The sequence below is a fragment of the Schistocerca cancellata genome, chromosome 1 (genome assembly GCF_023864275.1).
Source record: "Schistocerca cancellata isolate TAMUIC-IGC-003103 chromosome 1, iqSchCanc2.1, whole genome shotgun sequence".
Lineage (NCBI taxonomy): Eukaryota > Metazoa > Arthropoda > Insecta > Orthoptera > Acrididae > Schistocerca > Schistocerca cancellata.
In genome coordinates, this window is record NC_064626.1 from 778,999,438 (window position 1) to 779,014,363 (window position 14,926).

The 14,926-nt window shown below is 37.1% G+C and overlaps 1 protein-coding gene and 1 long non-coding RNA gene across 4 annotated transcripts in view; one reads left to right on the plus strand and one right to left on the minus strand.

The window, feature by feature from the left end:
* The window catches only part of LOC126187422 (uncharacterized), a 38,283-nt gene extending 28,880 nt beyond the window's left edge, over window positions 1-9,403 (plus strand). For 2 of the 3 annotated variants that reach the window (XR_007537725.1, XR_007537726.1), the window contains exon 3: window positions 7,511-7,901. This is a non-coding gene — a long non-coding RNA (uncharacterized LOC126187422). Of the gene's footprint in view, window positions 1-7,510; window positions 7,902-8,008 lie in introns of those variants that run through there. The other variant, XR_007537727.1, reaches the window with a different exon arrangement.
* The window catches only part of LOC126187414 (probable medium-chain specific acyl-CoA dehydrogenase, mitochondrial), an 88,254-nt gene that overhangs the window by 7,486 nt on the left and 65,842 nt on the right, over window positions 1-14,926 (minus strand). Inside the window, exons 8-10 of the mRNA XM_049928486.1 lie at window positions 3,129-3,269; window positions 1,159-1,260; window positions 723-893 (exon numbers count right to left, since the gene is read on the minus strand). Of these exons, the coding sequence (XP_049784443.1) occupies window positions 723-893; window positions 1,159-1,260; window positions 3,129-3,269 (414 nt within the window). The remainder of the gene's footprint in view (window positions 1-722; window positions 894-1,158; window positions 1,261-3,128; window positions 3,270-14,926) is intronic.

The window sequence follows — 14,926 nt, forward strand, 5'->3', positions numbered from 1 at the left end:
CAATGTTGAGAGAATTGGAGTGACTTCCGTATTTGATGCTTTTCACATTTTCACTTTTGTACTATGAAAACATGTAGTTTAACTCATGCACCACATTAAGTCTCTCAAAAACATGTAATTTTTTATGATAGTTTATGCAAACTGGGAAATGTGACTAAAACTGTTACTGAAATGGAGGTCGCTGGAAGTAGAATATTTTCGTCTAACTTCACATCTAGAGTTGTTGGGTCCAATGACAATATCCTGTGGACCACAAAAAGCCATAGTTCATAATGCAGGAAATAAACATCCATTTTAACATTATGCTCAGTGATGGAAAAAATGGAGTCAAAATTCAATTTTAGCATTCAATAATTTATCAGATACACATATTAGCAAACAGTCACTCTCGGAATTACACCATTTTTACATGGGAACAGGGAAAATGCCCAAGTCCACAGTGTTTCATAAAAACAGCTAATTTCATGTTATTACAACATTTTTACACGGCAACAGGGAAAAGGGCAGTGTTCACAGCATTTCACAAAAACAGCTACTTTCATGTTACATCTCTAAAAATTTCAGATTTTGCAGTATTATTCTTTATCATTCATGCAAAATTTCTTGTCCCTAATAATTAAGCGAACAACAACTCTCATCCTCATAACCAAGTTGGTTTCCAACCCCAGTAACTGAATATCTCGAAACATTGATTCCCCAAAAAGCCCAAGTCTAAAACGTACCTGAACAGCATCAGTGGCACACTTGTTTGCAACATCAGCAGCATAAGCTTTGGCAATGGAAGCATGGTAAGAATTTCGACGCCCTTGATCAGCTTCCCAAGCAGAACGCATCCATGCCAGACGAGCAGTTTCTACTCCAATGGCCATATCAGCCAACATGAATGCTACAGCCTACAACAAAAAGAACTGACACTACAAATACTGAATTACCACTAAAGAATGAAACCACTAAAGTTTAGAGAAATATCAGACATACAGATACTTTGAGAATCATTCTGAACTTTGCTGTACATGAGAACTTTTTTGAATCTTTTTAATAATTGTCAGAAATTCAAATCTTGGGCAATGAGAGAGATATACAATGTTTATATGAATAACAGTGCATGGATATCTAAACAGAACAATGCTCAATATCTTTTCTGAGTTCTCTTCTTACCTGGTGTTGTGCTATGGGTACACCAAATGTTTTCCTTTCCATTGCATATTTTGTAGCTTCATCTAGTGCTCTCTGTGCCAATCCAACTGCACCTGCTGCAACCTAGAACACAATAATAAGTGCCTTTTATTAGCCACAGGAAATAGTCAAGGTGAGGTGGTTCTAGTTGGCCACTTAGTCACAAATTAATATCTTCAACCATATGTATTTCTGCATTCTTAGACAGTCAAAATGGAATTTTTCAATAAAATCCCTCCACTATGATTGTGTTCTTGGCATCCTCTCACTGCATGCATACTCTGCACCACTTAACAACATTACAGGACTACATTTCCAATAGACTAAGTGTCTCCATATATCAAATTTGGAGAAGAAAGAGTGTATTCTGAGTAGTATGTTGTCTTTAATGAGAGAGCATATTTTCACAGCTTTCATCTTCCATACAATCTGAAGGAAGAAAAAGAGGAATGACCTAAGATTACATTCAAAGTTCATACAACATAAAATATTAACAAAATTCAAGTTAGTTTGCAGAGACTGAGAAAGATTTGAGAAGATAAGTGGACGGCAAAAAATGTGTATTTATGTTGGGGTTTGCCTGGGATAGGGGCAGTGGCGGGGGGGGGGGGGGGGGGGGGGGGGGGGGGGAAGACTGACTCTGGATTAGGGATCTGTCTTTATCAAACAACTGTGTTAATAAAATATTTTTTGTCTGCACTAGTTCCATTACATAATATTCCTGGAATGAAACACATATTTTAATTCAGAGAACACAGCACTCACAGCACTCAAACTGTGTTTTTCCAACCAGTGTATGTTCCCTCAGTTAATAATATCCGTCGTACATTTCAGGCCACTATGTTTAGACACAAATTTCAAAACGCTGGCTTTTTTCAGAAAGAAGTTTTTGGGAATGTCTTTGTAGAACTGAAGCTAATTTATAGCTGGTTCCATAAGAAATGTGTAGCATCTAGTGGAACCTCTATATATAAAGACTGTATTTAAGTAGGAAACAACTATACTTGCTGTTTCCAGATGTCAAAGGAGTTTGATCACCATTAGTGACCTGCCATCTAACAATAGGAATTTAATGGAAATTGACGTATGGTGCATATCATCTACAGTAATGAGGGACACCTAATGAGCACTGTGAGCAGCAGAGCAAATGGCCACAGGTTTGTTTGATGTCAGTGAGAGCATAAAGGAAGTGCTGAAGTATCTGAAGAGGCAAAGTCATCCAAAATAGTGTTTACTATCTTCCAAATACGTACTCCAGAAAATATAAGAAATGTCTTTTATGATGGAAAGTGTTTCGGAAGGCACTGACGATAAAATGACCCAGTACCTTGTCACAAACAGCCCAGATCCAAAAGGGAATATTAAAGGAAAAAATTAACTCACAATATGGTACAGTAGTAGGTGATTGGCAGAGCAGAGATTCATGTAGATTACATTTTACCAGGTAGTATTACATTACTCAGAATATTGGACATTTATTATGCTAATTTCAGAAACTACTACTTATGGCACTTACATATTAAAACACACAAGCAAGTTTTTGTTGCATAAAAGTGTGTAATAAGGATAATATATGTTAGCTAGCTCTAAATAGTTGGTGATACTGACAACAGTCTCAATATATTTACTCCCTTATTTGTGTTGTCAACAATCACCATTCAAGAAAAACAGTAACATTTAGAAATATAATGCCAGAAGGAGCAATGAGTTATACTATCTGTCATTCAGCCTTAGTGTGGCACAGAAAGGGATAAGATATTCAGCCATTAAAATTGTTACTCCATGGAAGTATTTCTGAATGGTGTGTGTGTGTGTGTGTGTGTGTGTGTGTGTGTGTGTGTGTGTGTGTGTGTGTAGGATGAGAGAATGAGTGAAGGAGGGAGAGGGCGGGAGGGGCAGGGAAAGGGGGAGGGGACAGAGAGAGAAAACAGAAATGACACAGAGAAACTTACTGGTGGGCGTGTCTTGTCAAATGCTCCCATAGCAATTTTAAATCCAGCACCCTCAGCAATAAGGACATTCTCCTTCGGTACTCTGACATCTTCAAATGTGATTCCTCTCGTATCAGAACATCTCTGACCCATATTTATTTCCTGTAAAAGCAAAATTAAAAAAAAAAAAATATTTTGTACTGTCATTTAAACCAGCTCAAAGTACAAGAATTATTATTAAAGTGAAATAAAATTAAAAAATCTCAGTTTGCTATCAGTAAATGAGTTCTGTTTTCTGTGTTACTTTTGTAACTTGAATGTCCATCTTATTTCAAGAACTAGAAATTACATTATTTCCATCAGCTGCTATGCTCAACTGTTATTTTCTTTATCCATGAGATCAGTTTTTAAAATGAATAAAATACTTAAATTTTAGTTTCATTTATTTTTAATTGTGTTTCACAATCAGTGGCCTCATTTAGAGGAATGAATATAGTATGAACCAAAACGAGACAAAAATGTTCAGCAAATATGGACTCTAAAATCTGTACCATACATTATGAGCTATGAGCACTTGTTCATCATCACTATTATAAAACACATTTCTTCTACTGTCAGCTCTTTGCTTTACAAACTACCCACAGAATTGAGAAAACAAATGACGACACATTCTTCTGTTAGGCTGGTATTACACTATCAAATTTCTTTGTCAAAGATTTGATCAAAGATGTGATCAAATATTCCGTCAAATATATTTGAAAAAAAGATCTTTGAGGTAGTGCTAGAAGGGGTCATCATATTTTTTGTCAAAGTTCAAGATGGCTGATAACAACAACTTGTTATTAACCGCAGCAGTTGCATGTACCACAATTGCACTGTGTGCACATGCGGAAGAGAAGCGGGGGAAAAAAGGAAACATACCTGGGTGAAGCCGTGGGTTTTACGACAACACAATAAAAGCACTCAACAAAACTTGTTATGTGAGCTTATAGTGGAGGACGTCAAGTCATACATTAATTACTTAAGAATGGATGAGCATACATTTCTGTATGTGCTCAGTGAAGTGTATCCTCATATCACAAAACACAATATTCACTTAAGAACTGCTACATATGCAGAAGACAGGCTCACTGTAACACTCCAATTCCTTGCTACAGGAGAGGGTTGGGTTGGGTTGGGTTAGGTCTCCAATCTTCTTAATCTATTTTTGTATTCATGGTGCCTCACATTGTAAAGCGCCTCATCAGCTTCATACATCTTTATTAATTTTGTAGTTGTCGGCACACACCAATTGTATTTACCATCAACATTTATAAAAACACTACAGTTGACAGAACGCTGCAGCGATGCTAGCGCTCCATGTGGTAACATGTCAGATTGCAGTGAACAGAAGACAAGCAACTTCTTTGATCAAATATACAGCGAGGTCCTAGATTTGATCAAATATTGGACGATATTTCACAAAGTTCCCTGTTACACCATCAAATAGCTTGGACAAAGATTTTTGACAAAGAAATTTGATAGTGTAGTACCAGCCTTACTGTCCAAGGATACTGCTATAACTGAATCTGACAGCGATAAGGAATAGTCACAGCTGTCAGAGATTTACCATTACTCAAGGCCCTCACCCACCGCTGTGCTGCGATCAATGACAGTTCACAGCAAGTGGTGCTGTTAGCAGACACTATTCCCGTAAAACACACACCATGTCACATGATGGGACCCCCAATTGCTGGCTGCTTTTAATGGCACTCCCCAGACTGGAGCAGTCACTTCTACTGGGAAAACCCCTATGGAAACATTCATACACTAGCTTGTTATATTACGACAGTTGGCTATGTTTTTGGGCTTCCATGGACTTTGTCCTGGATGGTTGTATTAAAAAAGTGCCAAGTCAGTCCTCCATGTACTTGGTTTAATCATATGCATATGTTTTGTGTGTGAGAGAAATTCAATGAATTGTGTTTGTGACTGCAACATACTACAGGTACAGCATGCAGAGAGAGTACAGTTCCAATAATTGCTGGAGATGTGATTCATGCATTATGGAGCTACCAGCCCATTTTATCCAGAATGTCCAAGAACACCTCACAAAGACATTTAATGGGAAATGGACTTATTAGGGAGGTCTAATACAATGACCAGCTTGTTCATACAATCTTAACCCCTTGGATCTTTGATTGTGGGGACACTTTAAATCTTTGGTGTATGAAAGCCCCATTAATGATTTAGTACAAATGCTACAGGTACACATCAGCAATGCCTGCCAGTGTATCCATGACCGACCTGGAGTCTTTCAGGGAGTATGCAATAACATGTTGGACAGAAGTATGCCTAACTACGAATGGACACCATACTGCACATCTCCTTTCATGACGGGTCATAAGTGCAGACTGTACGTAATAGTAAGCAGATTACATAAGAAGCTCTGCTGTTTCACAGTAACAGAGCAATGTGCTCTCATTTGTTTACTGCATTCTTTGCACTGTTTGTTACGGCAAAGAGCATTCAGTAAAAGAAATGTTTCACAGTACATGAACAAGTGCTCACATCTCCTAAGGTAGTCATTTCAGAGCTTATGTTTACTGGATATTTCTTTGTTTTTTTGGTCCATATTATCACCTCTCAAATATTGGAATAGTTTGTGAAAGCCATGTATTTTGGAAGTTTTTATAATTTTCCATACTTTTAAACCTTATTTCATTTACTATTTTTCGTTATCGTCATTTAATATATACTGTGTTGGATAGGTTCCTGAGTCTGTAACACTTCATTACATCAGTGCACCTTTTGTATGCACAACTGAATGTTTATAATGCCTTGAGAGACCACCAGGTATACAAATATTTCTATTCTGCCATGTGACCTTATGAACAGCAAAATACATGACAAATGGTACACAAAAAGAATGAAATATATCACAGGGAATAGATCCAATATAGCATGTATTGAACACTGATAACTGAAACCGTACATGACATTGCTTAGGCTTAAGAAAAAGAAAAAAGAAAAAAAAAATGGAGAAAGTTGCTAACTGTGATGAACTGGGAGAAATGCAAAAAGACTAACAGTTTGCTGGCAATTTAAAATGTCCCATCTCTCTTTATATTTTATTAGGAGCAGGAAATGGTAAAAAAATAATGATTACCTGAACTCACCAGGAGAACGTATAATTTTATAACCAATATGATATGTAATCTTTAGTTCATGTTCTATACAGCATTAATCATCACTTATATTTCAACAAAATATGGCCTCTATTGCAAAAGATTAAGCAAGTGTTTATCCTCCATATGCCAATACTCAAATTTTCTGGCCTTGAGAAACAAGTACAAGTAGAATTTGTTTAAAATAATGTATAATTTACAAAAAACCATAATGTCTACTCATGTTTGAGAGTCAAGAGAAGATAATTCTCTCCCATGAAAATTAAAATAATTGCTTTACCTGTGCCATAGAAACATTTGAGAAGTCACATCTCATCTGTTTTGCCAACCCTATGAATGTGTCACATTCATTAATATTTTTTGTGTACAGAGTGTTTCAAAAAGATTCATACAGTTTCACAAGACCATCTTTCACTCAAATGGATAAATTTTAAATTATGCATTGAAATAAAGATTGCCAAGAGGTCATTAGTAAATTGCAAATCCCATTGGGGGGCGGGGGGGGGGGGGGGGGGGGGTGCTGCGACTAACCTGCTTGCTAATTCATTACATCATGTGCAATTAGTAGAGATTGCAACTAAAGGTAATTTGCATTCTCGGTTTTAACACATGCAGTTCAAGTTACTGTTATTCAGTACAGTTTTCACCAAGAGTATGGCGTTGCACATTCTACAGCTCAAAGCTTTCAAAGAAAGCACCAGCACTTTCAAGACAATGGCTGTTTATGTAACGTGAAATCCAAAATCTCCACACATTCTCACTCAAGAAGTATAGTGCATTTAACAGATTTGCATATAATCTGCAAATGCCAACTTGCTGTGCAAGCCAAGGGTTGGCCATCCCTCATGTGTGCATGACTAGTGTGCTTTTTGGTGATAATTGTAATTCAGACTATGATGGCAATAAACAACAATGTGTGAAGTGCCTTCTGAATTCATCTTAGGTATGCTGGAAGATAACAGTTTACTTTCACATTCTTTGTTCAATGACGAGGCTATGTTCCATTTAAGTCAAAAAGTGAACCACCATCACAGTGTAACAATATGAGAAAAACAACAATCACCTATGATTGCTGAGACTGACAGAGACTCTCCAAAGCTTCATTTATTCTGAGCTGACACAAGATTTACAGTCTTGTCTTTTGTGGAAACAATGGTTACAGGGATACTTGATTATGTTGTAGATCTGGCTTTTCTGCAATTGTAAAAACAGGCTGAACATTTCATTTTTCCACAGGATGGAGCACCACTGCACTGGCACCATCTTGTAAGAGTATTTCATCGTCCTACATGCTTCCCCTTCCAACATCTTTGGGTGAACTGCGACGCCACATAGCAGAATCAGTGAATGCAGTAAATCGAGACATATACACCAAGTAAAGAATTTGTTTATCGGCTGGATGCTTTTCATGCATCAGGTGGAGGGCACACTGGAATTTGTGAAAAATAAATGAAAACTTCAATTCTAAATATAATTTTGAGAAAGTAACAAGTATGTATATGAAGGTATATGAAAGAAGTAACAAGTATGTATATGAAGGTATATGAAAGAGGTACCTACGTACATTGGATGGTTATTTTGAAAATAAAAACTTAAGTTCAACGTGTAAGTTAAAATTTTCCCCATATTTCTGTCTTCATCTGTGTAGAAAATTAATGCTTGTGGATGAATCCTTTTGAAACACCATGTACTATATAAAACACAGCTTGCTAATTGTATCATATTCATTCACAGCTGCTGATGTGAGAGGGATGGAAAATGTTTCTAAAAGAAAAATATGGGAGTTATTGCTGGGATCTGCACACCATTTTACACAGAACTTTATTTACCATGACTGTAATTAAGGTGTTTACAATATCAAACAGTTACAGTAAATTCCTTGCCTTTTCTCTTAGTAACATGTTTCTGTGTCAACTTTCTCCATAAATAATTTAAATATAGAATTAGACCTTGTGTGCTTGTTACCTTTGTGAAATTGCAATTTTATATGTGGTATTTGTTCTTTATAACATGTCCAAAAGAACAGACACTAAAAATATAATGGTACTATATATAACTTGATGATATCTTCAGTGTGGATGTACCTTTTAATGGAATCGTGCGAGATGCTATGAGCAATGAGGATTGTGGACAAAGGGCACTACGAAGTAGTGTGAAGTTGAGAATATGGGTTGGACGGGAAGCATTTCCAGATAGCCGAAGCGGGTCAGGTGACTGCTTGCATAAAGCAAGAAATCTAACTTCAATCCTGGTCCGGCACAAATTTGCACTGAATTATTTCAATGTGCTCGTCTGGCTGACATCAGTATCTCTCTTTCATCATGTAATTATATAACTGCTATTTTATCATTTTTCACAAGCTGAAAGACTGAGGATGCGCACCATTCCTTATACACATGCCTTTAACGTTTTTAACAACTATCTAGGAACTCAGTGTTTTTCTTTTTTTTATATATATTTCAGATCAGTTCAGTTCAATTAGAATTTGAATCTTTAATAAAGGTGATAAATGAGAACATGCCTTCAGCAGCTGGAGAAAGTCTGATGCTCTTTTCACAATGCAAGGCATGTACATCTCTCGAAAATATAAGCAAGCCTTTTAAACCACAATTACAAAGTATAACAAAAAACAACAAATTTCTACTTTCTGCCAGTAAGATTTTGCTTTTTAGTCACATGCAATGTCAGCCTGAAAACATTACATAATGCACAATCTTATTTCTTTATATCATCATCATTTTATTGGCAATTAACAAGGAAGATCGACATAGGTTAACAAGTGCCTCTGCAGAGATTAGTGTCACTACTTGCTGATGTGAGAGTCAAAAGATTCAATTCCTAGTAACTGAACTACATTTTCCTGCTATGGGAAAGTGTGGATTGGGATCTGCCATCTTTGAAAGAGCAAAAGAGAAGCTGCTTGAGAAATGCAAGAAATGTAACTGTTGTGCAAGCTGTTTAAGATGTGTCAAATAAAAGGATTGGAAGCAACATACTTTTATTGCATACTGATGGCTACCAATAAGAACCCATAGACGGGCGTACGTCTCAAACTGTAATGTTGCAGTGAGGTACTCATAATTTAATCTTCATATTACAGAGTAAAGTTGAAATATTAATGCAGACTTTTTGCAATATCTGAGTTTGCAGTGTAAACTATACATTGCTTATCTTTTTATTGACTACAATGTGACAAACAATGTTTAAAATTATTGAAAAATAAAAATAAAATATTTCAATGAGTTGAAGACCACCTGCATTAGGCTTGGTTTTATGGCACGAATTATCTAGCCAAGCAGTTTCATTCTTGAAAAGTTAACAAAGGAAAGAAAATGCCTCATGTATGCCTCAGTAGATCTAGAAAAACTATGGTTGTTTGTAACAATTTAATGGCTACACTCCAAGGAGCATTCGTAATACTATGTTATAATTTGCTTACATGCTTGTATTCCAATTAAATTATTTTGTGACTGATAAGATCGCATTGGTGGAGAGCCGAGTTGCTGGCTTGTATACATCATGCCAAGTACTCATGTGATTGATAGTTGCATGTGCACAAAAAAAAGAAACAACCATCTACTTACTGACTGTTGCTAACTTCTCTATAGGTAGTGGGGAGGGCAGTGGTGGGGGCCACTGTTACTGTAGGGGAGGGAATGCATTATGATACTGCTTGACAGAGATTGTGAATCTGACAGATCACGCAAAAATCACTGTGCATTTGCTGGTTCTTCCACTCCCCTCCCATTCTTGTGGCCTGACCTGCCTGCCCCTTCCCAAACGCTACAGGCCACACCACACGGGCAAGCTTGTGCCCGTAGAATATACAACACAACGAGCACATAGAACCTGAGACACATAGTGACTGGCTGATGCCTGGCCCCTATTACTCAACTCACTGAAACATCTGTCACAAAATAATTTTGATCTAAGTATAAAAATGTGCTTAAATTTCTGTTCAGATTCTAGATCATTTATCAATTTCTACCAAGTGAGGTAGAAAATTTTTGGTCATAATTATTGTGTAATGGAAATGCTAAATTAATAACAGCCTTTATTTGCCAGTACTACACTGTGTTAACAGAAGTCTTGGGGTACCTTCTAATATTGTGACAGGCCTCCCTTTTGCCTGGAGTAGTTCAGAAACTCCACACGGCATGGATTCAACAAGCCGTAGGAAGTGCCCTGCAGAAATAATGAGCCATATTGCCTCTACAATCATCCATAATTGTGGAACTGTTGCCAGTGCAGGATTTTGTGCACAAACTGACCTCTTGATTATATCCATGAATGTTTGATGTGTTTCATGTCAGCAAATCTGAGTGGCCAAATCAATCACTTGAATTGTCCAGAATGTTCTTCAAACAAATCTTGAACAACAGTGGCCTGGTGGCATGGCACATTGTTATGGGAACATTAAGACCATGAATGGCTGCAGATGGTCTCCAAGTAGCATTTCTAGTCTATGAATGGGTCACTTAGACCAGAGGATGCAAACCATTCCGCATAAATGCAGCCCACACCATCACAGAGCAACCACCAGCTTGCACAGTGACTTGCTGACAACTTGGGTCATGGCTTCACAGGTCTGTGCCACACTCGAACCCTACCACCAGCTTTTACCAATTGAAATCAAGACTCATCTGACCAGGCCACAGTTTTCCAGTCAACAAGGGACCAACCAATATGGTCACGAGTCCACGTGAGGCGCTGCAAGAAATGTCAGGCTGTTAGCAGATTAACTCCTGTCAGTCGTCTGTCGCCATAGCCCATTAACGCCAAATTTTGCTGCACTTTCCAAATGGATATGTTTGTCGTATGTCCTACACTGATTTCTGCAGTTGTTTCACTCAGTATTGATTACTAGTTAGCACTGACAACTCTACGCAAGCACCACTGCTCTTAGTCATTAAGCGAAGGCCGCTGGCCACTATGTTGGCCAAGGTGAGAGGTAATGCCTGAAATTTGGTATTCTCAGCACACCATTATCACTGTGGATATCTGAATACTGAATTCCATTACAATTTTCAACATGGAATGTGCTATGTCTCTAGCTCTAACTACCATTCTGCATTCAAAAACTGTTAATTCCTATCATGAGGCCATAATCACATCGGGAACCTTTTGACATGAATCACTTGCATACAAATGACAGCTCCTCCAATGCACTGCCATTTTGTACCTTGTGTACACAATACTGCTGCCATTTGTAAACGCGCATATTGCTATCACATGAGTTTTGTCACCTCAGTATAATTTCCCAGGAATTAATTGTTTTTGTACATTTGTTCACATCAGTATCAAACAAACAACAAAAATAACAAACAGATACAAAAATTTTACCTAATACTTTAGATAATTTTAAGGGGACATTGTATGTCCTGTGCTGCTAATGTTAAATTATCGAATTTTGTGACCCATTAGCTTGGAAACTTTTTAAGACACAAACTTACAATTTTCCATAATTATTGAGTGCACCTTTCTAGATGCATTGAACAAGAATTATTACTAAAATTGTATTGAGGGGCATGCTCTATGGTTTTTTTTTTCAAACTCAATTTTTTGACAGAATTTTGTAAATAAATGAACATAAAAAAAAACAACTAAGGATATTTTAATTATTCTAGTTCTGTGTGTGTTGAATTTCACACTTTGCATGCTGTGAAAATTTCATGTCTCTACCATCAGTATTTTTTTTAGAAAACAGGTAACTTATTGCAAAAAATGTGGTTATACTGAAGTTTAAAACTTTTTTCATCACAAATTCTTATACGGACTTACATTTCTGCGTCTTTTATGCACTAGAATTGCCCTTGCCCATAGTCTGAGTCTTCTTCAGTGTCATAACAGCCCAGTGCTTGCTTCCTCCTTTTCTTTCTTGCTTCTTTTGTCATTTGCTCAGCAGCTAACTCTGCTTCACGTACATGAAGTGCTTTAGCTGTGTTCTGTCCAAATCTTACCCCTAACTTCTCCATAACTGTAAGTCTTTCATAGTTCCACCATTAAAAGTTATTACAGCATCAGACACTGCTAACTTTAGAGTCATAAGGCCAACAAATACATTTTATCAAAACTAGACATAGTTGTCTCACTGGGAATTCCGCGATCGTTCATTAAGTAAAATATGGAGTTTCAGTCTTCGATCGCTATTCTTTATTTTCAATTACCGGTTTCGGGCTAGCTGCCCATCTTCAGATCATATGTTGTAGTTACAGAGTAACTTGTCCGTACAGAACACACAGTTCACTGTCACTTGTCCGTACAGAACACACAGTTCACTGTCATAATGACAGTGAACTGTGTGTTCTGTATGGACAAGTTACTCTGTAACTACAACATATGATCTGAAGATGGGCAGCTAGCCCGAAACCGGTAATTGAAAATAAAGAATAGCAATCGAAGACTGAAACTCCATATTTTATTTAAATACATTTTAGGCACACCACACAACATTATTGAGGGACTCATTCACATTCTGGGTCTTCCCATGTAAACACTTCTTTAGTAGCTCAGGGTCTGCCAAATCTCTGTAAATAGGTTTGATTGCCTGCATTACTGCCAAAGGAAGAGAATTTTTATGTGTAAATTCATGCAGGGTGCCAGAAATTTCAGCTTGCCTATATTTATACCAAGTGTTTGGTGGAGGTGGACACAAAGCATGACATGGCTTTTCATCGGTTGATATTCGATGAAAGGAACTGCTCACATATCTGTTACCCGCAAATTTGCATTTCTTGAAGTTTCTTTGATGCTTAGTCATTTTATTTACGTATAAAAAGCAATAGGAATTAGCTTATTACAACAATAGCTGATAATCACACTACTTTCAACAAAAACTACTATCAGAAACAAAGGACTGATTTGTTTATTCGTAATGCCAACTTCTGAGACATAGCAGTAGGCACAAAAAGCAATTCACAGCCTTCCAGGCTGTGTAGTTCCCAAGATATGACTGCTCAACTGTGGCAGTATATGCGTAGCTGTGAAATTTGACAGTCACACGTCAACAATCAAAATATTATTTGAAGGTCTCACAACTGTCTGATTTTAATGTATTATATACCAAAATGTTCAGGAAAGTTCAAAGTACATTATGGAGTAGAAAACAGAAAATGTCAAATTTCAACAAATTTCACATACAATGTACCCTTAAATAATTATTTACTACATCCAATATACTGAAAGCGGATAGGTAACAAAGAGTTCAGATCTCCTGTAGAACAATGGAATTTCAGTTTATCATTTGGAAACCTGTTAAATGTTTTGTGACAGCAAGTGGGCTGTGATCTTCAGCTCTTGTTACTCAGTATCATTTGTATCTCTATCTCTGTTTTATGTACTTGAATGATGAATGTCTCTTTCTACTCGCACTCTTTTCTATATTCTCTTATGTAGATCATTAACTTAAGAACATACACAGAATTAATCGATAGTAAATTATATTTCATGAAACAGTTCCTGCAGAACTGATATTTATTTACACAGGTAACTATTCTACCTAATCTCTTCTGGAGTCTGGATTCCCTATAAACCAAGTTGAGTGCATGTGACCCAGCTCAAATCTCAATTCCATACGGTGGATGTGAGTAGATTAATCTGTAGTAGATTTGTTTTACAACAGGTGTTATTAAAACTTTTAGTAAGTAAATAAAGCAGATGATAAGTTTAAATATGTACTTGTTACGTTCTTTAAGATACTCATCCATCATGATGCCTCCTAAAAAGAGTGGTGTGTGTGTGTGTGTGTGTGTGTGTGTGTGTGTGTGTGTGTGTGTGTGTCAGATTTTCCACTTAAAACAGTAGTACAGCATTTACGTGTGGCTGGGATGGATTACAATTAAACAAAGCTTTGTAACAGTTGTTGTTGTTGTGGTCTTCAGTCCTGAGACTGGTTTGCTGCAGCTCTCCATGCTACTCTATCCTGTGCAAGATTCTTTATCTCCCAGTACCTACTGCAGCCTACATCCTTCTGAATCTGCTTAGTGTATTCATCTCTTGGTCTCCCTCTATGATTTTTACCCTCCACGCTGCCCTCCAATACTAAATTGGTGATCCCTTGATGCCTCAGAACATGTCCTACCAACCGATCCCTTCTTCTGGTCAAGTTGTGCCACAAGCTCCTCTTCTCCCCAATTCTATTCAATACCTGATCATTAGTTATGTGATCTACCCATCTAATCTTCAGCATTCTTCTGTAGCACCACATTTCGAAAGCTTCTACTCTCTTCTTGTCCAAACTATTTATCGTCCATGTTTCATTTCCATACATGGCTACACTCCATACAAATACTTTCAGAAACGACTTCCTGACACTTAAACCTATACTCGATGTTAACAAATTTTTCTTCTTCAGAAACGCTTTCCTTGCCACTGCCAGTCTACATTTTATATCTTCTCTACTTCGACCATCATCAGTTATTTTGCTCCCCAAATAGCAAAACTTCTTTACTACTTTAAGTGTCTCATTTCCTAATCTAATTCCCTCAGCATCACCCGACTTAATTCGACTACATTCCATTATCCTCGTTTTGCTTTTGTTGATGTTCATCTTATATACTCCTTTCAAGACACTGTCCATTCCATTCAACTGCTCTTCCAAGTCCTTTGCTGTCTCTGACAGAATTACAATGTCATCGGCGAACCTCAAAGTTT